Here is a 24,135-nt window from a genome sequence, read left to right as displayed (position 1 = left end):
AGAGATGAGTCTGCCCTTGCTCACAGAAACCAGCCAGGCCACAGTGAAGCACAGATAGCCAGCAACTGCTATATAATATCACACCCCCCCCCCAAGCTGTTAGCTTCAAGAAACCATGGTACACCATCAACACCTACTCCTATCTGAGACCCCAAGTCTTATAAAGGTCCAGGACTTTGGTGTACACAGTCACAGGCAGAGAGGGCTTTGTCACCTCTAGGCTTTGTCACCCACAACCCTAGGCCCTGGCACCTGAAGGTTAGCCCAGGCTGAACCCTTCTTTGGGAGGCTGCCTTCAAGGTGGACCATAGTATGCTTCATATAGGACTTTCCCAATAAACATTATTCCAGCGATGGTCAGGAAGGGACCACCTAACACTGTTCTTTGAGGGGTAAGCTAGGGACAAGAGCCTTGGGCTCTGGTAAGGTCCATCTGCTTTCAGTAAACCAACTCCACAATGCTATTCTTTCTTCATCCAAAATCCAGTCCACTCAGACCAAGGGTGTGCACAGAGTGTCGCCCAAAGTCCACTCAATGCCACTGTCTGGTCACTATCTCAGACTGTTATCCTGCTCAGCTGAAGGGAATGGCCAGTCCAGTTTACTGCTCATATGTTCTTAAGATAGGGGAGCTGGGCTGGGCAGGGGACCCCATATGTGGCCTCCAGAGGCTGACAAAGAAACCTAGCTTGCAATGTTGTTTGCCATCAGCAGCTGCCAAGTGCAAATTGGCCATTAGCATCCCTTTGTGACCTCCAAATGTAATCATCTCCCAGCGTAAACTGGAAAAGTATTCTCCATGAAAATCTGCACATTTGGGCTAGAGAGATGATGGGCCTGAGTTCAAATCCCAGCAACCACATGGTGGCTCACAGCCATCTGTAATGAGATCTGATGCTCTCTTCTGATGTGTCTGAAGACAGCTACAGTGTACTTACATATCATAAATAAATAAATCTTTAAAAAAAAGAGAAAGAAAGAAAATCTGCACATTTCTGTTCCCCCAAACCGTGGGTGGAGAAGGGAGCCCAGCCCCAGCACACATAACAACCACTGTACACGGGTACATACTACACAGAGCAGTAGAAAAAAAGGCAAGACTAATCAGCTGCTCCATCGGGACATCATGCCTAGGCGGGCACCTGCAGGCACATGTAAGAGACTGCTATAGTTCTACCCTGTTGTAGCAAACCCAGTTCCCAAGCTATCAGAGGCATGTGTAACCTGCAGCCACGCCAGCCCAGTGTATAACAGGAACCAGAAAAGCCAATGATCCAGAAACACCAGTTCCACAGAGAACGGAAGACAGTGCTCAGACCATGGAAAAGTTAAACAGAGCTCCCCAGTGTATCCACAGCGTATCTAACCCTAACTGGAGCTCATTGCCACACATTTTACAGGTTTGAAGTGGAAACCCCAGACCTGAGGACTACAATAAAGACACCTCCAGCACAAAGCATGGTCATGTTTTGACCTGATCTGGTAGTAACAAGGGTTGTATGCACAAAATTTAGACTGTATAAGAGGGTCTCACTCTGCTTGAGCTGACCCTCAGTAAGAAAATGGACATTGATTCAGCCTTTAAAAATTATAAAACTATTCTCCTGAAGCTGTGCTTTTTGCTGTAACTGAGATTTCAAAACTACCTAACCCAGGGCCTTCCACCATGCCCAAGTGACTGCTTGCTATCTGGAAGTTCCACACTTAACTTGGCAAGGAGAGAACAGGGTTATTTCTGACACATCCTTTTGTCAACAGAACAGGGCAAGCCAAGCCAGCAAATGTTTGTTGAAAAATCACAAAGTCGACAAAGTATAAAAGAACTCATCTGGTCCCCAGTCCAAGACAAAGGTGAGTGACTCCAAGGCATAAATTTCTAGGAGCAGAATTCTCAGACAATTATCTGGCCCCTTGGTAGCCAGCCTGTATCAAGGTCAAGAAGGGTCCCAGCCTTACCTTCCCTATCAGCACCAGTGTGGCTGTAGAGCTCACAACCTTTACAACCACACTGAGTAGGCAGGAGGCTTAAATTCAAGGCCAGTGCTTTCCCTCTCTGCAGGACAGCAGCCTAACATTTAACTTACCAGTAATATATACATATATTTGTTCTGCTCCTCTAGAGAACCCTGGCTAATGCACAGCCTAAGCCCCCCCCCCTTTTTTTTGTACATAGCCTCAAATAACCCTAGAAAAGAAGCCAAACATCTATAGGTACAATAATAACATAATGTTATTCTGTGGGCTCCAGGGTTGTTCAGAAAGGAGGGCAGGGTCAGAAACAGGGAAACAAGTTCTAGAAACCTGGAATGGATGGAAAGGCCAGGAAGCCTCTGTCCATCAGTGCCCTGCCCAGGCCCCACAGAACTGAGAAGGTTCTGGTGAGGAGAAGCGGCTATGTGCACATCCTGACCTCAGAGTAGATGCTCACTTGTGGGTGGTAAAATGCCCAGAAGACAAGTCAAGTGTGGCTCCTGAATGGCAAGGTGAGTCCCATACCAACCTCTTCAGTCTAGCAGTCCATTCCTAAGTCACAGCTCCCAAATGGTATCACAGCTGTGGCTGTGCACACAGTAGGAGTTTTGTCTCAGGCTACGGAGATAGAACCAGCTCTTCCCACACAGAGCCTGCCTCCACATGTTCTAGACTAAGTGTTTCTCACATTCAAACTGCATCGACTGACCCATTCTCCTTACAGTTGGACTGAAGGTCAGGACAAGATGACGCTTTGACCAAGCCAGGTTCCACCCCTTGTGGGCTGGCCAAGGTCAAGGAGACTTTGGAGGTTAAGACTATGAACCCAATCAGTGTCAGAATCATGGCAGGCATCTACCTGAGTTGAAAATTCCTCCTTGCAGAGTAACAGTGGGCTATTGAACTGTCCCATGTCACACTCACATCAGCTGGAGACAGGTCACTGTCCACAGGTTGTTGGCACCTTGTGGGTGATTGTTAAAAACATCACTTAGGATTTACAGTTGGTAAAGGCACTTGCCACTCAAACCTGAGTTTGATCCTCCAACCCAAGCAAAGGCAGGAGAGGATAAAGTCCACAAAGTTGCCCTCTGACCTCCATGTGCAGGTCATGAACTATCCCTGCCCCAACACTGCTCACAAATACTAATGAATAAAAGAGAAAAAAATTTAATCTAGTCATTTGGCTGTTTTTCATGGTATGGGAGGTTTGTTTTTTTTTTGGGGGGGGGTGATGCTTTTTTCCTTGCTTGCTTATTTTGAGACAGGATCTCCATGAATAGCATCATTAGCTTGGCATACAATATGCGTAGATCAGACAGACCTCTGAACTTACTTAAACCTCCTGCTTCTGACTCCCAAGTACTGGGATTAGAGGCATGCACCACCATTTTTTTAAAATAATAATTTATTCTGTTTAGTTGCAAAGAAAAAATACAAATAGGATAAATATTAACTTCATTCTTTGGCCTGAAATGCTTCCCACAGCTATACAGCATCATCAATACTAGCACCTTCTCTTCTCAAACTGCTGCTCTGTCCCCAAGAAATACCATCTCCCCCCTACCTGGACTCTGCCATTCTTCCTGGTCTATGAACACTAGAGATATCATGGGACTAGAATCACACATCTGTCCTTTGATAACTGGCTCGGTTCACTGAGCACAATGACCTGGAGGCTCATCCATGGTGCAGCTTGTGTCAGTGTGTCCTTCCTTTTCAGAGCCAGTGACATCCCACCATGTGATGAACTATGTCTCGCTTCCCCGATGGGCACTTGCTCCCTCTTAGCTGGTGTGAATAATTTTTCTTGTTAAGTTTCCCCTATACGGAATGAACAGCACATTTCCTGGGGCATATGTCAATGCAGAATAAAAGTGTTTAAGGGCCACTGCTTCTGTAGAGAAGCATACATTCACATACAACCTATCTGGGAAAAGTGAGACACAACATGGTGGGGTCTGTCTGCTGGGGCTAAGGGATGATTTCCTGCCCTGCCTAAACCAAGCATATTCTTTAACATGTGCAGCACTGACCAGACAGAATACTGCACAGTCCTTGAGTAACCAGATGCCACTGCCCAGAGATAAGCAGGCTACCTCCCACCATGATCTCTGTCCTATTATTAAACTGGCATCGGCAAGGTGACATAGGCCTGTGACAAAGGTCATTCTTTGGTTGCAGGCAGGTGGAGATGGCAGTCTTACAGACCCTGGGGGATGTTGTTGTTGCACCCACTGAAAAGCACCGCAGCAAGCAGAGCAGAAACCACTGCAGGACCCTCAGTCCACTGGAGGAGCCATAGATACCGACCCAAGGCCTTTGAACCCTGAGGATAGACTGTTGTGCAGCCCTGCTGGGAAATAAGACCGGCACCTCAAAACCCAGAGAGTTCCCAGGACTTTCAGATAAATGAGTAAAACCTTCCAGTCAGGTTTTACACCCAATGAGGCACTGTGTGTAGATTGTCCCCAGTACTGAGGAACACTCAACCTCTGAGCATTTTCTGGGTGCCTGGAGACCTGCATACACATTGATAAGGGCAGTAAATTCTTACCAAACTGACTATATTTTGATCTTCTCACATTTTAAAGTTTGAATTTTGCTTTAAAGACCTTTAAAATCTACCTCCTCCCACCCCCAGTTCTCTTCTTTTATTTCATTAAAAGAAGAGAAAAGGAGAAATGTGTTTGCCTATCAGTTGGTGACTCAGATAACTCTAAGGCTTAATCACCTTGTTCAAACCTTAAATATTTGGCTTATGTCCCATGACAGAGTCAGACAAACATAATGTTAAAAATTGCTGCCATCAAGAGTGAACTTCTTTGTGTAAATAATGCAAGTCATTAATTTCTGTTTCCTCAGGGCATGAGTTAAAAATACATTTTGAGAATGAGCTTTGATTGCTATTGAAGTACAGCAACATCACATGACCCTCACAACTCTAAAATCACTATACCAGGTCAGCCTCCTCCAAGGCAAGCTCGATCCTTTCTACAAGACAAACTGCACAGTCCAAAGATGTGTAAAACCAGGATATGGCTGAGTCCAGAGACTCATATATATATATGGGGGGGGGGGGGGGGAAGGCCTGAGGTATGCAGAGCACTTGCCTATATAGATTCATGAGGCTCTGAGTTCAATACTTGGAGGGGAAGGGAAGGGAGAGGAGAAGAAGGGAAGGGAGGAAAGAAGAGGGGAGAGGGATCACCAAGTAACAGTTCAACTAACAGGTACATGTAGTTCTATTGTACCCTAAAGTGTTATGATTATGAATGTTTTACCATAGGGGTGGAGATAAATATGCTCACCCTGACTTAAAAAAATCAATCTCTCCCTCTTTCGGTCTCTGTCTCCATCTCTCTCCCTCTCTTACTCTGTGTTTTAGGTTATCAGGTAAGTGAACTTAATTTTAAAAAGAACAAAAGCAAAAATAATTTTAACCCATCTCTGAACACAGCAGAACTCTTGTTTTTGGTTATCAAAGGAAGGGTCAACCCAGGAGAGTGGGATGTCTACTACCTACATAACCATTGGACAAAAGTCTCCTTGAAGATGAAAGCAGAATCAAGACATCTCCGGACCCATAAAAGCACAAGCCTGGCCCTGAGAAAGTTCAGAAATGCAAACCATGAGATGGGGGCCCGGACACCAAGGTCAGTCTAAGCTACTGCCTAGACATGGCAGCTGTGTGAAACAGTCCAAAAAACAGAGATACCTTCAAGGTAAGAGCACAGAGTTCTCAGATGCAAATGACCTTAATTACAAGCTTTCTGAGCAAGTCATGAGCAACTGTTTCAACAAAAGCTAGGTCTATATACTAAGAATGTGATTTCTGCTTTTGAAAACTGCTCTTTGGGCTGGAGAGATGTCTCAGCAGTTAAGAGCACTGACTGCTGTTCCAGAGGTCCTGAGTTCAAATCCCAGCACTGCTCTTCCAGAGGTTCTGAGTTCAAATCCCAGCAACCACATGGTGGCTCACAGCCATCTGTAATGGGATCTGATGCCCTCCCTCTTCTTATGTGTCTGAAAACAGCTACAGTGTACTTATATATAATAAATAAATCTAAAAATAAAATAACCTTAAAAAAAAAACAAAAACAAAGCTGTTCTTCTGTGGGAAAAAAAATATGGTTTGGTTGTAGAACAATTTTCTAGCACATACCTAGGTCCAATCCCTAGTATTACAACAAAAAAACAAATACTGGTTGTTCAATCCCAAAGGAGGCAAAAGAAAACACCCCTGGCATTCACTGTAGGGGCTACAGACCCAAGAGAATAAATGATGGATAATTAGCTATGAGGAAGTTAGAAATTTCAAAATGCTGGGCTTGGTAACTGATAAAAACTACTGAGCAGGAAAGAAAATCAGAGATTAAGATTAAGACAAGACTGCACAAGCTGGCACAGGTATGCCTCTCCACCTGGCTACCCTCTTCCACTGGGCTTCTCACCTCCACTAGCATGGGAACAAAAGACAACGGACCTCTGTTCACAAAGGAGTGAGAATAGAAAGTCAGCCACAGAAAGACCACAAGAAAACTGTTAGAGCCTTGAGGATTTAAGCAACACATTCCAAGGACCTGATGTTTTGAAGGAGTCCCAACTGAAACCGAACACTATCTTTTTCCCTAGGGTGGGGGGGGGAGTTCCCTCCCTGTGGATCTAGCAGTGCTTATAAAGACAATCCAGGGGGTTTACACTGGAGAAACCCAGTCCCAGGTGCCTTGCTACACAACCACAGTAGGTTCTAGCATGGAAATCAGAGCTGACCCCCAGAGGAACAGACTGTGAAGGGAACCTGCATCTTTGCAAATGTTTAGTTGAGATGAGGTGATGCTTTGGTATATGGAGGAGATTAATTCCGTTCCTGACACCTGCATAGAAAAAGATCTGAAGACTTTGAAGGGAGACACAGAAGAACCTACCAGAGATGACAAAGATTCTATCCAGCATACAGCCTTCCGGACCATTGTCCTGTGTCCCTCCTTCCCGCTCTATAAAATCCCCAAGTACCCTCAGGCAGAGAATTGACTATGAGAGGCCCTCATCTTATTTCCCTCCCAGCTCACATTTCTTGAATATTGACTTTTGAGTGGAGATGAATCCAGGAACAACATTTACCATCCTGGCAGAAATAAAGATATTTGAGACACTTGTGCCCCTCCCTGTGGCTATCAAACTACTGAAACTACGGACCCCCAAGAAGTTGGAATTTTCTCAGGAATCTCATGTTAGGAGAACGAAAAGGCTGAATAGAGCCTAATGCTACACAGAAGGAAAGCTGATTTCCAGGAAAGAAATGTCTAGCACTTTTGACAACTCGGGAGAATAACCCTCAGACCATGACTCTTAGTCATACAGATATCTTGGCTTCTAGTTAACCCCAAACCTCTCCTCAATTCCTCAGAGAGAGAGACTGGGTCAGGAGAACCACACATCTTTTTGTTCCTCTTCCAAATGTAGCCATATTGGATATATCTCTTTCTGCTCTCGCTATTCTCTGTTAATTTAATTGGCCTGTTGAGGACAGGGGAACTGAGCCTAGAATGTTAGAACAGCCAGGGTCCAGGCTCAGGCTCTCTCTACTCCAATACCAAAATCAACACTCACTGAAGGGATAGCATAGGCTCCGGAGCTCCCAAGACCACGTTTTCAGCACAGAGGAGATTTAATTGCCCCAAAGGGAGAGAGCAGGGGATAGGAGACAAACACAGGAGATAGAGGATGAAGGGGAGGGAATAAGAGGGCAGGGAAAGGGTATTTGTCCTGGAAGGAGACAAAGGACAGCCTTCGGTAAAGGGGTAAGAGAGGTGGCCCATTGAAAAGTGGCAGTTTATAAATGTAAAATAGGAAGCCTCCTGTTAAGATGAGGTGTTTAATTTTAATTGGGCATGTTAATTAGATGAGCCAAAGGGGACTTTTTGATTGTTGGATTTCAAGCTTTGATTCCTGGACCTTGGTAGTCAGCCTCAGGAGGAGGAAGTGGCCAAGTAAGGAAAGACCTTGCTAGCTAGCCTTAGGAATGTAATCTAATGGTTTTAGCAAGGCAGAGGTAACCAGGGAGAAGGGCAAGGCCTGCCAGCGTTATATTTGTCATGCTCAAGCTGGCCAGAGGCCCTTCACTCAGTATATCCAGTTAATTATTTAAGAACATTAGTTCTTAAAACTAATTTTAAGAAATTAAGAACTGCACTGGCTATCAAGAATCTGACGGGCTGAGAACTCCAGTGAGGTATGGCACATCCATGTGACCACTGGCACATCTGTGTGACCATTGGCTAGTGTCTGTGAAGTATGCACACTGTGTATAAATGTGTCATCATGTGTGAGTGCCATGTGCTTCTCAAACACTATCAGAGATAGCTTGAGGTAAACATCTTCCATAACTAGAGTCTTTGGGAAAAAAACAGGCTAAGCTATGGCCCTGAGGAGTCCTGCTGAAACCATGTTCTGCAACTCCTACAGAACTGTTCACTTAGACTTGATCCTTATTTAAATGTCATATATGTTGGGATTCTGTAAACCCCACCCCTTAGTTACCTGGCAATAGCCAGGTATGCTCTGCCCCAATGACCTGACACTATAAAAGGGGCTGCTTGCCCCCTCCTCCCTCTTGCTCTCTCTCTTGCTCCCTTGCTCCCCCCACCCGCCACCTTATCCCACCTCTTCTCTTTCCCTTTCCCCCTCTCTCTCCATGTGCTCATGGCCAGCCTCTACTCCTCTCTCTTCTCTCTCTCTCTCTCTCTCTCTCTCTCTCTCTCTCTCTCTCTCTCTCTCTCTGCCTCTACTACCCTCTTAACTCCCCCATGACCTGAATAAACTCCATTATGTACTGTACCATCATGTGGCTGGTCCCTCAGGGGGAAGGGATTCCCAACATGGGCTCTCCAGAGGCATCTCCCTTGCCCCCAGGCCTCGCCTCACCTCCATGGCCCATATTCCCCAACTCTCTTCATCCTTTTCCCAACATTGGTGCCCAAACCCAAGACGTCATCTTTTAACAACATTGGTGCCCCGAGTGAGTGAGGAGATTAGATTTCCTCATGACCAGATATCTCTTTCAATATAAGGATGCTTCATAAAATGTCTCTGGGAAAAGAGGCACAGACACCCTCACTAAAATCCACCTGAGGCAACCTGGGTTCTTCCCCACGGTACCAGATTCAGATGCATGAAGAGCACTGCCTTGCTTCCTCCCCTCAGGCTTGTTCTAGACTGGGCACAACTGGAAATGTGCTTGCACAGACACTCAAGGGAGCCTGGGAGTCACCCTGGCTGCTTTCCCATCCTTACAGTGCTTTGTGGCTTGATCTGCCACACCTTCTCTTTCTCTATGGCATAGCTAAGTCCCATTACCTGCTTTACTCTCCTAGAAACCTGCACACCCCTGTCACTCCTGCACAGCTTTGGTAGGATCTGGAGATTGCAAATCTGATAACCACACAAGGTTCTTCTGTGACGACTGCATCCTTGCAAGTCCTGAGAACAACTGGTACCCAGGGCTGGGCTGTTCCTGGAGCACGGTTATGTCCTTCCCCAGTGTGCCTCCATAGTTATCAATGATGCATCCACAACGGTTATCAATGATTCTGGCTCCTTCATCTATCCTCGTGGGTCAGCTTGGGTCACTTCTGAGGGAAGTCTAGGATGCATTTGTTAGTGACACTTCTCCCCCTCCTTCTGGGATAAAGAGTCTCATGGATCTCTAACAAAGGCTCTCAGCACATGGGGACTACAAGGAATATGCCCTGAGACTCTAGCCTCAGGTTGACCAGAGACACTTTTAGTGCTTCCCTGAGAGAAGGTCATCTTCCTGTCCTTTCCATCCTCCTCATGGGATCCCTAGAAAATGGAAAAGCATGGGCCAGGTGCCTGGCTGGCATTAGCCAACCTCTGCCCAGAACAACTGGCAGCGCTAGGCAGGGCTTCAGTCACACAAATAAAGCCAAGAACTCTCAGGAACCACCCACTGTCTCGGGAAGGAGGCTGCAGCTCCACTCTGCTGGATATAATTTCTGGACATGATTAAACAGGAAGGAAATAAAAGACTCTGGCTGAGATTACATTCAGAAGCCTAGCTCTCCAGGCTCTGCATTACCCACTGCTAGAAACCAGTGATTAACCACTCCTGTTGTTGTCAGAGGCAGCTCGGCTCTGCCATTGTCCCCAAACCCGAAGCCATCGACCCATACCTAGCCAAGAAGCTGTGGGTTTGGGGTCAGCACCAGCAGAGAGCAGAGGGCCATTCTGAATTTCCCCCCTTAAGCAGGAGAGTGTAAACTGTCACACAGGTCTGGATGTTACTGACTTGGCTTTATTTCCAGGTGTGGGTCAGAACTCACACTGGCATTGGGTGTGGTAGTGCACTATGCTAGCACTTGGGAGATAGATAAGAGGATCAGAAGTTCAAGGTCAGCCTCACCTACCTAATGAGTTAAAGACTAGCCTAAGCTATGTGAGGCCTTGCCACAAACAAATCCTAAAACTACTTTTGTTTGGTTGACCTGAGCGATCCCCTAAGTAATTTCGGGCTATTCCACTGAGGTAGCAGCCCAGAACCCCATCTCCAGGGTATTTGCTTGTGCCTGTGACTCATGGAACCCTACCTGGAAGATCCCCCTCCAACTTCCTGCCTCAGCACCTGGGCAGCAGCTTTTGAGCTGTAAGGACACCTGCTGGGCAGAGCGGAGCCACGGACTAGTAAGAGGAAGGAACTGCAGCTTTGCTTCCTCTTCTGCTTGGTTAGTGCTGACGGAAGGGGGAGGAGGGGCTCCGGCTTTCCCAGGTGCAAGGAGATCCTGAAAGAGCTCCAGGGAAACCCAGGAGAGCCAGAGCCACAGGGAGGGATTGGTTTTTAGGATCTGCAAAGCAACAACAAATGGCAGGAGGAGGCCCCCTGGGACTTGGGCAACTTTGAGCTTCAGGCACACTTCCATAACCTACAGCTGTCCTTGCCTAAGGTCTACACTCCTCTGACACCTGTGGCCCCCACCCTGTGACCTCCTTCCCTAGCAGTTTCTCCTGTCCCAGTGGCTAGGGGAGGAGTCCTTACTAGAGGCTCTGTCTCCCAAGGACAAGAGGCTGCAGGACCATGCTGATCCTTCCTAGAGATCATTACACACAGCATACATGAACATATAGGAAACCTGCTAGCCAAGGAAACCCTTTCCAGCCAAGTGACCTCTACACCCCCAACCAGGAATTGTTCCCCAGGGGCTTCACCCAAATTAGCTTCTCCACCAAACCAGCCCCTGCCCAGTTAAGAAGGGAGAACATCCAGCTGTACCATCAGCCTGCATAGAGTAAAGCTGCACACTGAACTAGACTCAAACATCCTGTCTTTGTATTAGTCAAAGCTGTGTGTGTGCGTGTGTAGACTTATCATATATATGGATTTACCATATATGGAGTAGCTTACAGGTTGTGGTCCAGCTAGTCCAACAATGGCTGTCTACTAATAGAAAGTTCAAGAATCCAGTAGTTCAGTCCACAAGGCTGGATATCTCAGATGATCTTCAATATAGGCTGGAATTCCAAAGAAGTAGACTCTAATTCCAGTGAAGGAATGAGCTTTGAAGAGTGAGGGCAAACAGGCAAAGAGGGAGCACTTCCTTCTTTCACATCCTTTATACAGGCTGCTACCAAAAAGGTATGGCCCAGATTTAAGGTGGATCTTCCCACTTCAAAAATACTTGGATTTAAGGTGGGCTGCCATAGTCTTCAAGTAAACGTCCAAGAGAAGAACACAGTACATGACCTATGTCTTAGCCTCTTTAAGCTGCAAAACACCCTAGGCTGTATAACTCATGAAGGGCACACATTTCTTACAGTCCTGGAAGGTCAGGATCAAAGTGTCTGCAGATGGCCGGCCTCTTGGCTCGTAGAGGCCACTGTTAAAACTTGTCACTCATCCTGGGGAAGGCTCAACAACTTGACTCTCCTGGTTGAAACCCTGCAGTGGTTTGGATTTGCTTGGCCCAGGGTGTGACACTATAACAAGGTTGGAGTAGGTGTGACAACTTACTCTGATAACACCTGGAGCCTCTATAAGTACAACCGATGGTTTCACATACAAGTGACCCTCTCACAGTTTTGACCACTAGAGCTGCAGACTGGCTCAGGGTCTCACCAGCTATGAGGAGACCTTGAGCAGCCACAGGCCCCCTGTAGGAGCCTCTCTGGTCCTATAATACAGGATATCCCCACCTCTGGAGATGGCATCACTTGTCCTTTGCTGGTGCTTCAAAGGGCTTCTCCAAGAGGGATGCTGGCTAGTGACACAATGTCCCACACCATACCTGAACAGAAAGGCAGTTCCCAAGGGACATGGAGCACTCCCAGTCAATGTGGTTCAGTATGTCCTCACAAAGACATAGTTGGCAGAGACCAGGCCCATAAAGAGATAGCCTTTACCACCTGGGCCTTGGTAAGTCTATATAGTAAGACTTGTTTCCTTAGAGAATAGAACCACACTGCAGTAATGGTGCCACACAGAGTCCCCTCAACAACTGGCTGGTCAATGGTCCCGGAAACATGCATGCCTAAGGAAAGGGGTCAGAATGACCTTTAGTGCTACTTGTCAGAAGTTGACTCTGGGGGCCGGAGACATGGCCCAGAGGTTAAGAGCACTAACTGTTCTTTCAGAAGTCCTGAGTTCGGTTCCCAGCAACTACATGGTATCTCACAACTATCTGTAATGGGGATCTAATATCCTCCCTCTTCTGGTGTGTCTGAAAACAGCTATAGTGTACTCAAATAAATAAACAAACAAATAAATAAATTGGACTCTGTTGTATGTCCTAAGAGTGGCGGAAGGAATCTTGCTTGACCCAGTTGGGGGCTGTCTATACTTCACTACTATACCCTGTCTCCTTCCAAGTATCTCAGAAATGCCAGAATGTTCAGCATATGTCCTGCCTGCACCCTGCATCCAGAGCATCCTCAAACCACAGGAGACATGGAGCTGAGGCTATACCAGCTGAGCTTTGCTATTGCCCAGAATACTGAAGCACATGTTGACCAAAGAGCCACACAAGCTCTGCATCTGTTAGAGTCTCCCACAGGAGCCATCCTATTCTCTGGGGCCACTTGTGAAATGCTATGTTTAGTGGCAGGTGGCTGGGGATCAGAACCAAACAGCCTGGGCTGCATTCACAGGTCCTGGCAACTGCAGAGTTGTGCTGGGTTGGATAGGTACAAAGAACATGTCCAGGGCATGTGTGCCTGTAAGCCAATGTGACAGGGACCTGTTCATGGGAAAACATAGGCCTCTCTTGTACCTGAAGCTGGAGGAGACCCAAGCCCACAGGATCTGCAACCCCCTCCCCACCCATACCAGTACAGGTTCAACCCTTAGCTAACTTATTCTAGGTAAAGGACATCAAGTTTCCAAGGTTGGTTGGTTGTAAGTTTCTGCACACAAGGAGGTCTGTGTCCTAATTCCCCAATTACCCCCAGGCCTGATGGTCACCACCACAGCAGGTGGTGGGCAGTGTTTGAACTTCAAGCTGCTGGTACTTTCTGCTCACTTTACTCTGCTTTCCCCTGAGCCCCTTTAGAAAGCATTGTTCTGTAAACACGGAGATAAAGGCCCAGCACTACCAGGGGCATTGGTTTGCCCAGGAACACGGGCTGTCCCAGCCCTGCTGTCTAGTCCAGAGGGACAAGAAAGCTGTAGTTGCCAAGCAACGAGATGGAGGCATCAGAGGAGCTTAGGGCCCCAGGGAGGGCACAGGTGGCCAGCAGAGGGGGTGCAGCAGAGCCAGGTAGAGGTGGCTTCAGGGAACTCCCTGGTAAGCAACTGACAAACACCTGGCCTGGGAGGCACAGTCAGGGCGCTGGCCATGCAGGCTTACAGTGATCTCCCAGTGGACCATAACAGGAAGACTGATAGTGAGGAGCTAAATGAGAACATGGGTAGAAGAGCCATGGCTTAGGGCATTTCCCAAAGAAGCTAAGAAAGGGTGGTGTCCCTGAGTTTCCTGATGGCCCCAATACTGTGTCCTCACTTATTCCCCGTGAGAGCCCCAGGTCCCATCTTCTGGTAAGGTCGCGGTTCTATCACGAATGGCCTCCCTCCAACCTACTTTAGCTCCGAAGTTCTCCTTAGAGGCTCTATTCTGGACATTTACTTGGAGGCAAGGGCTTTAATCTACATATCAGTCCATAGCAGGATGTATCATTTATGTTGATTTTCTGAGGTTTACCCTAACCTTGCGTCTTGTTTCCACACCCAGGGCTCTTTGTTGCTCCAGGTGGTAGGGTAGCCCCAGACAACCCTGCATTCACCTTTGGGTGCCTGCCACTGCTTGGTCTCAGCACACCAGATTCCCTTCAGTCTACCCAGCAAACACAGGACAGCAGAGCCTCATCACTAGTAAATCCCAGCTCAGAAGGCCTTCCTCAGCTGCTCCTTTGCTCATCCCACTTCTCCACCAGGCAAGGAGGCCCTATAACCTGGCTTGTGTAGGCTCACCTAACATGTTCTCAAGCTGAAGCCCAGAGCCAGGAAAGAACTAAAATGTAGAATTTCTAGAAAGGCATCTCAAAGCACCGGCATCCACCAGGGAGTGCCAAGTACTGCAGGGCCCCTGACACAGAAGTGACTTCAGCGAAGAGAGCCTCTTTGCGGACATCACATAGACAAAATTCTGAGCACACGAGCCTTCCTCATCCACCATTCTTCATCAGCACAAGCTTTGAGTGGTCCTTATAGTGCAGGAGCTGACCCACCAGAATGAAAGTGAGATGCTAAAGCTGCCCCCATGGGCAAGTCTGAAGGAGCAGACAGATAATGGTACTGCATGGCTTACTGGGTATACCCTCATCATCTGGTTCTTGCTTTCAGAATTCACAGGCCTCCAGCCAGGGTTCCTAAGAATCTCAGAGGAGATAGTGATGTATGCAAAGCGATCAAGGAGAAACAGCCAGCACCCAAATGTCCTGTTCACAGCCTACTTTGTGCCAATTTCATCACAGCACAATGGTGGACCAACTTGTTCCATCACAACCCTGACTGCACAATACAGAGCACATGGGTATGACTGGTTAGGAACACCTGGGGAGACAAGCTTCCTCTCAACTCTTGTCTCCTCCCAGGATGAGGCCAGAGCCCAAGGTAGAAGGATCACCACTTACAGCACCAGGCCCCACCCCATGAAGCCCACACGGTTGCCTCTGTGCTGGAAAAGGCCATAAGCCACTCGACAGCCTGCTGGGGACATGGAGTTGGCCCCATCACTTCAGGGCTCACAAGGAAAGCTGGCTTCACCTGATTTTAGTACCTGAGAATTCTGAGTCATGGGAGTTTAAGAGAGAGGGAAACTGAGGCTGGGCCTTTCTATGGGCCATAAGGAAGAGTGATTACAGCGACGGTATCAGCAGTAGTGTGTTTGTTTGAGACAGTTTCACTCTCTAAACCAGGCTGAAGCTTAGGCTTCTGCCTCTACCTCCCGGGTAATGAGATTATAGGTGTGTACCACCATGACCAGCCACTTGCTTTCTTCAATTCTATTTGCTTAGGATGACAATTAGTTTTTGTTATTGCTGTTTTGTCTTTATTGCTTATAATAGACAACGTCTCATGCTGTGGCCTGTAATAGACAGTGTGTCATGCCGAAACTCACTGTGCAGCCCAGGCTGACTTCAAACTCTTAAAAAAAAATCCTCCTGCCTCAGTCTCCTAAGCGCTCAGATCACATGCATGGAGCTATATGCTAAGGTATAATGATTTACTTTAAAATTAGAAAGAAAGCACAAAGCAAATAAAATAATTTCTGAGCAAAAAAGTAACTTAATACATGAGATAGGACTTCCAATACACCAAAGATAGCCTGCCTGCCTGAGTATGTTCAGGTATATATATATATATGTATGTGTATGTGTGTGTGTGTGTGTGTGTGTGTGTGTGTATGTATGTGGTGTGCATGTATGTGTGTATGTGTGTGGTGTATGTGGTATGTGTGTAATGTGTGTGTGTGTTTTTACCCAAACATACATGACATATTCACATCCCAATCCCACCCTTGGCCCCTACAACACCATAGTTACAGGTAATAGGATATAATTTGGAACAGGAAGATTCTTAGACAAAAATCGTTTTTCAAAGAACACCTGCTGAGAGTAATTTAGATGATAAAGAGCTCCTCTGAGAACAGCTGCCTTGGTGTAAATTGATTTAATCAGATTGACACCCCTCCTACTTCCTTGAAAGGAGTCAGCATCAGGTGCTCTCACCTACAGGAGAGGACAAGGAAGATGTGGTTTTCTCAGACCTCTACTTCCTGTCTTCAGCAAGTGTGCATGTGTGTGTGTGTGTGTGTGTGTGTGTGTGTGTGTGATAAAATATGCAAGGGTGGGATGTGGATAAGTTGTGTATATTCATGTACACACATGAACACACACACCATGTTTGAAGGCAAGCTGGCAAGCTATCTTTGGTTATTGGAAGTCTATATAGTATATATATCAGAAGTTATTTTCTGTGCATTCTAGAGAGATGGCTCAGTGGTTAAATGCACATGCGGCTTTTCTAAAATAAATAAATAAATAAACTGAGTAAATAAATAAAAGTCCCAGCACCTGTATCAGGCAGTTCACAAATGTCTGTAACTCCAGCTCCAGGGAATCCAACACGCTCTTCTGGCTTCCAAAATCACCTGTATACATGTGGCATTCATACACACACACACACACACACACACACCTAAATAAAAATGAATAAATTTATTTAAAATAAGTATCAATTTTATAAACTTTACTATACCCACCATTCTAAGTGAAGTTAGTGGCATTAAGCACATGGACCCTGCTATGCACCTGTGTACTTACATCCATCCACCTGGTAAAATCCAGATCTCAAAAAGTGACAACTTTTTGTATGGCATTAAGTAACGGCCCCCCACCACCTCTGGATCACCTTCTGTCTCTGATAATGTCCAGAGCTTCATATAAGCAGAGCTATACAGACTGTGTCCTTTTCTGTCACTAGGCAGACGCCCTCCAGTCTATCTATGTCTTTTCTAAAGGCTGGGTGACATTCCATTATCAAAAGGCAAAATTCTAATGAATTTACCTATTTTGAACCATCAATCTTGGCTGGAGAGTTTTTATAAGTGGGAACAGGAAATAGAGCCACAGGAAACACCTGGATGGTTAGCTCAGGTTACCTCTTTTTAAAGGGTTAAAGTAGCAGAGACTTCTTTACCAGCCCAAGTGTCAGGCTACCTACTGCTTCCTGTAAGAGTCCATGTGATGATATGAAATTTGGTATAAGAGGTTTCCATGTTGGTCTGGTTTCAACAGCTGGGGCCCTAGACAACATCCTTCCATGACTTCATTTCACACCATCACTACTGCATTGTGGTCCCCCACTCTCCCTCTGAGAGACACTGGGCTGCTCCACCTTTACTGCTATGAACAACACTGCTGTGGATGGAGTGTGAAGAGATCTGTCTGTGTCACTGCACTCCAACACCCATAGGGATGCAACTGTTGCTAATTTAGTTATCACATATCTAAGTTGAAATTTGTATCACCTTCATCTGTGGTATGTGTGTGGAAACGTGAGAGAGCAGGCTCCGTGACACTTGCATGGTCATGGACAATGCATAGGAGTCAGCTCTCTCCTCTCACCACAGGGAGTCCCAGGGACTGAACTCATGTTGCCAGGTCTGGCAGCAGGTACCCTTCCCCCTGAGCCATCTTGACTACCTTTAAACCCTTGAGGAACTATACTGTCTTCTTCCAGGGCTACACTATTTGACATCTATCAGCAAAGCTCAGGGTTCCCATTTCTCCAAATCCTTAAAAAAAAAAAAAAAAGATATATAAGTGCACTGTAGCTGTCTTCAGACACACCAGAAGAGGACATCAGATCTTATTACAGATGGTTGTGAGCCACCATGTGGTTGCTGGGATTTGAACTCGGAACCTCTAGAAGAGCAGTCAGTGCTCTTAACCGTGGAGCCATCTCTCCAGCCCTCTGCAAATCCTTGATAATATTTGATAGTTTCAACTTCTTAAAAAATAGCCACCGTGGCTCAGATTGTTTTATTTTAGTTTGGTTTGGGGTTGTATTTTGGCACTGGGACAAGAGTCTGGGGGGCAAATGTTCTATCACTGAGCTACATCCTCAGCTTTAGCTACAGTTCCAACCTGCATTTCTCTACTGACAATGGCAGCTGAGCATCTTTGCATGAGCTTATTGGACAGTTATCAAGTCTATTTTGCTCATTTGGAGGTGCTAAGGATAGAACCCAGGGTCTTTTCTAGGCAATGCTTTGTCATACAGCTCTAGCCCCTATGTTCATTTTTTAAAATTGGTTTATTTGGGGGTTTTAGTTGCCATGTGATAGAAGTTAACCCATTACTAGGTAGACAGTTTGCCAGTGTCCAACCTGTTTATATTTAACAGGTTCTTCTGGCCCCACAGCTGTATATACTTCACCTTGTGGGTTTAGGAACTGTCATCCCCCACTTCAACCCACTTCTGAATGTGAACAGCACTATCAGCAGCACCCCAGTTGTTTCCTGTGCAACTGGGGCTGCTTTGATTCAGGCTGGGGTACCCTAGACACAGATATGCCTACGTATTTGTTACTCCATCAGGTTGGAGAAGGCCATGTGTCCACTCGAACACAAACATCCCTGTGTGTTTGTTTCTCTAGTAGGTTGAAGAGGGTGGGTGGCACCCAGAAATAGAAGTTTTCATGTACTTGTTTCTCCCATCAGGCAGGAGACACCAAAATGGTTGTCATCTTGAATGCCCTGGAGGTCAAGGTCCCCTGCTTTGCTGCAGGGTCTGCACAGGCACTGGGAGGTCAGCTCAGGGCCAATCCCATCCCCAGGCCTCCAACACAGGTTCTTCCTGACCTGGTTGTGATTCTCTTTTGGACGTTGTTGCTTTATTTAAAGAACATTCCTCCCCGTGTGTGATGTGATGTCTCAAACCCTAGCCTGTCCCAGTGGCGGGGGTGGGGGTGGAAGAAGGCAAGTTAAATATTATTTAGTGAAAAAGAGAACAGGATGTGCATGGAACATTTTCTTGTTAGGCCAAGTTAACAATCACCAAAGCAAGGCTCCTTTCACAGAAAAGTGCCAGAACTTGAGCTGGCGCTGCTCACTGAGAGCTAAAGGCATCTCACCGATTACCAGGAGGGCCACACCCTATGAAATATTTAAGCAAAAAGTAAACAGTCTGCCCAGCGGGCTGCAGGTTTTCAGGCACCAGAGCCTGGCCATCTCTTGGCATTAGCTCTGCAGCCTCAGTAGCCTGAAGGAAGGCAGCCTAGTAGCATTTCTGTCCAGGAAAACCCAGGTATGGCTTGAGATAAAATTTTACCAAGACTTGCCCTATGCAGAAACTAGAACTGTAGTGAGAGACATTGCCCAATGTGTGAAGCTGGCACTCCTCGAGGGCCTAACTCAGAAGTGTTCTTGCAGAAACTACCTTGGAGGCCACAGAAAATATGCTAAGCAACAAACCACAGAGCTGAGTCCACAGAGCCATGTGTGGTGAACGCAGAGACACATAGGTAACATGGAGACAGTCACACCAAGGCAACACCAACTCACATGCAAACACTAGAGGCAACAAAGAGAGAGCACAAAGACAAGAATCACTGATCCTCAGAGATGACAAGGAGGTCACACACAAACACGCATGCAGACAGCACAGACACAACATGAAAACACACAGATGATACAGAGATAGGCACACAGAAACACAAAGAGAAAACATGACATACATATGATAGGACTCATATAATGAAAAGATGGAGGCAGAGAGACCCAAGAAAACACAAAGATACATACAGAGCATGGAAACATTGCAGGTAGGAAGGAGACACACATGAACACACAGACTTACAGCCACACACATGTAGGTACACAGCAGGATACTACAGCTTGAACTCACTGGAGAGGCCATTGTTGTAGAAGGTGAGATGTTCTTTTGATCTCGGTCTCCAGGAGGCAGGAATAGCTTCACTAGATCTCTGTGGTCAAGCCCTGAACCTCCACCCCTCCAAATATAATTATCAAGGTTTGGCAGAAATGGAGTCCTACCAGCCAGTGACGGGAAGCAAAATGCCAACCTCCAATCAGGGACCCATATTGGTCTTTGTCCTAGGCAGGAATAAAACCACAGGAGTCTGCAGCTCAAATGCTAGGCGAGAGAATAAAGAAAGGCTGAGAGTGCTCCAGGCCATTTATGACCTTCTAGGCTGCTGTGACCTCCCAGGAGCTCTACTTGGGAAGCTTGCTCCCCATGGCTCTTCTTACTATTTGGAGACTTTCTCTTTTCCTTGCCCAATCTGTCTTGGGAGCACTCTTGGGGACTGTCCACTTCATGTGTTAGTCAATGGTTCTGAGACCACCTTTGTCATTGCCATGAGAACTCTCACCAGAATCCCATCAACTAGAGAGCAGAGAGGGCCTTCTCTCTGGACCCTTGCCATGGGGCCAGGATCTTTCCTGTGGGTCTTTTGTGCTGAGTTATCTCCCCTTGGCCCATGTACCCTTCCCTTTGCCCCTGCTCACAGGAGAGGCAATGACAACCAAGGAGCAGTTTGTCACACCTAGCAAGTGGCAGACTCTATGGGTGCCCTCTTCATCAAAGTAAACAGAACACAAAGAAACAGAAACAGAAACAGGCTCGGTGAGACGTGTCTTTTGGGACATACACTGAGAAAGGTCTGCAGACATGAGACACTCATATCTCTCCATATAACAAAGGGAGAGCATGCTACCATGTGCAATCTATTCCTACATACCCCACCCAATGAGATGAGACTAAAATACTCAAGTGAAGGGTGCTGGTCTGAGCCAAAGGATCAACTGGGCCAGCATTCATGCAACATTGTGAATCTTATAGAAGCAGAAAGCTTTGGGAACTGGTCCTGAAGGAAATTGCAAACCACAAGACCTGATGTCTCTGGAGATTTAGAAAGGTCACTGTCATCACCTGCCACATATCTATAACCAAAGGTTGATTCAGGACAACACCCCATCCAGTGCTTGGCTCCTGGCACTGTGCCCGAGTCGGACCAATAAAACCTTTGTTTGTTTTTTCAAACTTAGTTTACACTGTGTTAATGAAACACCAAATAATAGGTCCTCTGTTCCCACGTAGGAGCACAACACAGAACCACTGGATTGACCGTTGTCTGGAACTGTCACACGAAATCCCACACAGCTGGAGCCAGCTGTCCATGGACAGATGCAGTCAACCAGCCAGGACTGCAGAAGTGCAACCAGGACAGCACTGAGTTCCACATCCCTAGAACCCACATGGGGGTGACAGGGACTGGCCCAGCCCTATCTCCAGCCTCCAATGGAGTCTGACCCTGGATGGCTAACCTCTGGGCCTTCTAAACAGAAGTCAAAGACACCACTTACAAGAGAGGAGAGGAGGGTGGAGATTTCAGGGCTGAGAGGTCTCCTGGTTGGCCCACCTAATCTTGTCCCATCTGTTCCATCCAGGACTTTGGGTCATGTTCTTTCCTCTACATTACTTTAACAATCTGAAATGGGAGAGGGGGACATGGAGAAGTCCCTATCCATGCCTGTCCCCGGCATCCTGTCTCCAAGGGTCTCTGCTGGGGTTTATAGTCCAGCATAAAGGACTTGGAGGATGAGGGGCAGAAGACACTATGGTGTTAGTCTGACTCATACTCCTAGCTCAAGATGTTCTAGGTGTACAGTATTCCTGGGCACCAAACTCCTACCCAAAAGGTGAGAGACTAAGTCTTAGAGGCTTGAGTTCATCATCTTGAGCACAGTGGGAGCCAGAAAGTCCAAGTCAAAGTCAGCATAGACCCCAGCCCTGTCCTATCATCCATCAGCAGATTCTCTGCCTAAAGTGTGGGGGATACTTTCCAGGAGAACATTGGAACTCATTAATTCAGCAACAAGAGGACTCCAGTAGCTGGGGCTGTCCTGCTGTCTCCCATCCACACCCTGTGGCAAGCAGGCACACGGCCACATGTGACCTTGCTGCCGTGCCAAGATTAAAGAAAGTCAACTGCTATCCAGCAGGACAAGCATCCTGGCAACCCTGTCTGTCTCCTAAAAGCATGAGACAACTCCTGACCTAGAGCTCAGAACAAAGGCAGGTAGAGACATAGCTCAGTATGCCCATGGTCTAGGCAATCTAGGAATGGGTAACTGTAGTGAGTATGTATATACAGACACACACAGACACACACAGACAGACAGACACACACACACACACACACACACACACATCGATGCAATGCCCAGGTTCACATGGGAAAGCAATTGCTCAGATTTTGTTATAGAAATTAACTCCCCTAGAAAAGTGACAGTTCTAAGTTCTTAGTCACAGGGTCACAGCATACCCTTCATCACCGGGGTCTCTGCATGTGTGCAACATTATGAACATGGGTACATGATAGGGCCTCTACCCAGATGACCAGGGTAGGGCATCTTGGTACTAGACAGGTTACTATACTGCTAAATACCCTATCAGAAAGGCAGACAGGTGTTCAGAAGGTATCGGTCTCTCACAGAATGCCTGTCCAGTGCCATCTGTCCTCCAAGTGGGGCAAACACCTACTCATGGGCCAGATCTGGTTTCATCTTCACTCTGAAACCCAAAGTAGGGCTCTAGCAAAATCTGGAGAGTGCATTGTGAGAGTCTGCTCCTGTCTCACATTCCCCAGAAAGTCAGGCTTAGTAGATGTGTGGCCAACAATACATTGTAGTGTTCCAGGATTCCCACATGTAAGCATGGGTCACAAGTCATTCTAAAGGACATCAAGCCAAGTGGGCATCCACGGTGAAGTTTACACTTACAGTTCCCACCAAAGGTTGGCTGCCTTTGTCTTCCTTGCACTACTGAATCCCTGGCCAAGACAGAGGAGACAGCTCCCTATTCTCAGTGGTCCTAACTGTGGGGGATCAGAAGGCAACCCCTATGCTATCTTCCACCAACCACCAATATCCCACCGGTTCTTAACAACCACTCTACAGAAAGTTACAACCAACCTACAAGGTCCACAGGACACCAGGCAGTCCAAGGATTAGCAGGTCTAATTTGTGGGACAAAGGACACCAGCTGATTCCAGAGCCAGTGTGGTAACACTTGAAGACCTGAAGTCATTTCCAAAGCCAGCAGGCAATGGCCACCTCCTGACACCTGGGCAACAGGCAGGGAGTCTGTCACTCGCTGCTCCCACAGAGGCAGCAGTGAGTGACCCACTGGGAGGACGGCTTAGCTGCACCTACCATAGCGGCTGGGCTCTCGGCAGTAGCGCAGAATGGGCAGCGCATCTACTTCTTGGGTTTTCAGAGCGGCCTCCAGGCTGGGGTCGGGGTTGGGGTCAGGGTCGGGGTCGGGATCCGAACACAGGTCCTGGCTGCCGCCTTCTGCCCTGGGTCCCGCGTCCCCCGTCCCGCTCTGTGCTGGGGTCACTAAGAAGCGCTGGGACATGTTGGCGTAGGAACGCCAGGCGCCGCGATGACTGCTGGATGCGAAGTCTGCCGGTGCTGACCGTGGGTCTCGGGAGCGGGGAGGGGCAGGGGCGGGGCACGAGGTGAGGGCGGGGCAGGAGGAAGCCAAGGCTGGGGCGGGGAGGGGAGGGGCAGGACGGGAGCAGTGGGGGTGGGGATAGCTAGATAGAAGTAGGTGGGTCTGGGAGAGTAGAAGAGAGAGCTGAGTGACAACCGGGCTGTGAAAAAGTTAGGGGCAAGAGGTGGGGATGGAGCAGGAGGTGAGAGCAGAAAAGAGAGAGAATGGGAAAGGGAGCAGGGGCCTGGGTAGGAGAGGGGGGCGAAATAGAAGGAGGCAGGGATGGGGCATGAGAGGGCTGAGTGGGAGTGGGACTTGGATGAAGTTTCGGGCAGGGGTGGGGGCGAGTTGAGAAGGACCTGTCCTGGACCTAAACAGACGATGCTTGGGCAGGAAGATGCAGGGCATATGGCCTGGGAAGGGCATTCGATGGCCTACCTGGTGATGGCAGTACTTATCTTACTGGTCACCATCTGCCAAAGAGACTGAATCTTTGGTTTCCAGGATAGTCACTTCAGTGTAGCCCTCCTGCCTGGGTCCCACCCCTGCCCCTAGCCCAAGTTTCTCACAGTCCCCATGCCTCTCAGCCCTCTCTTATACTCTCCCAGACTTGCCCACTTCTATTCAGC

At 47.5% G+C, this 24,135-nt stretch overlaps 1 protein-coding gene across 1 annotated transcript in view; it reads right to left on the bottom strand.

Moving 5' to 3' along the window:
• The window catches only part of SLC12A7 (solute carrier family 12 member 7), a gene marked incomplete at its 5' end in the record, with an annotated part of 78,116 nt that extends 54,688 nt beyond the window's left edge, over nt 1–23,428 (bottom strand). Inside the window, one exon of the mRNA XM_080933710.1 lies at nt 23,224–23,428. Coding sequence (XP_080789836.1) covers nt 23,224–23,428 — 205 coding nt within the window. The remainder of the gene's footprint in view (nt 1–23,223) is intronic.
• Nucleotides 23,429–24,135: the final 707 nt, after the last annotated feature.

Source organism: Micromys minutus (genome assembly GCF_963924665.1).
Source record: "Micromys minutus genome assembly, chromosome: 20".
NCBI classification, from domain to species: domain Eukaryota; kingdom Metazoa; phylum Chordata; class Mammalia; order Rodentia; family Muridae; genus Micromys; species Micromys minutus.
The sequence above is the reverse complement of the archived record's forward strand: the minus strand, read 5'-3'. Positions and strand labels throughout refer to the sequence as shown.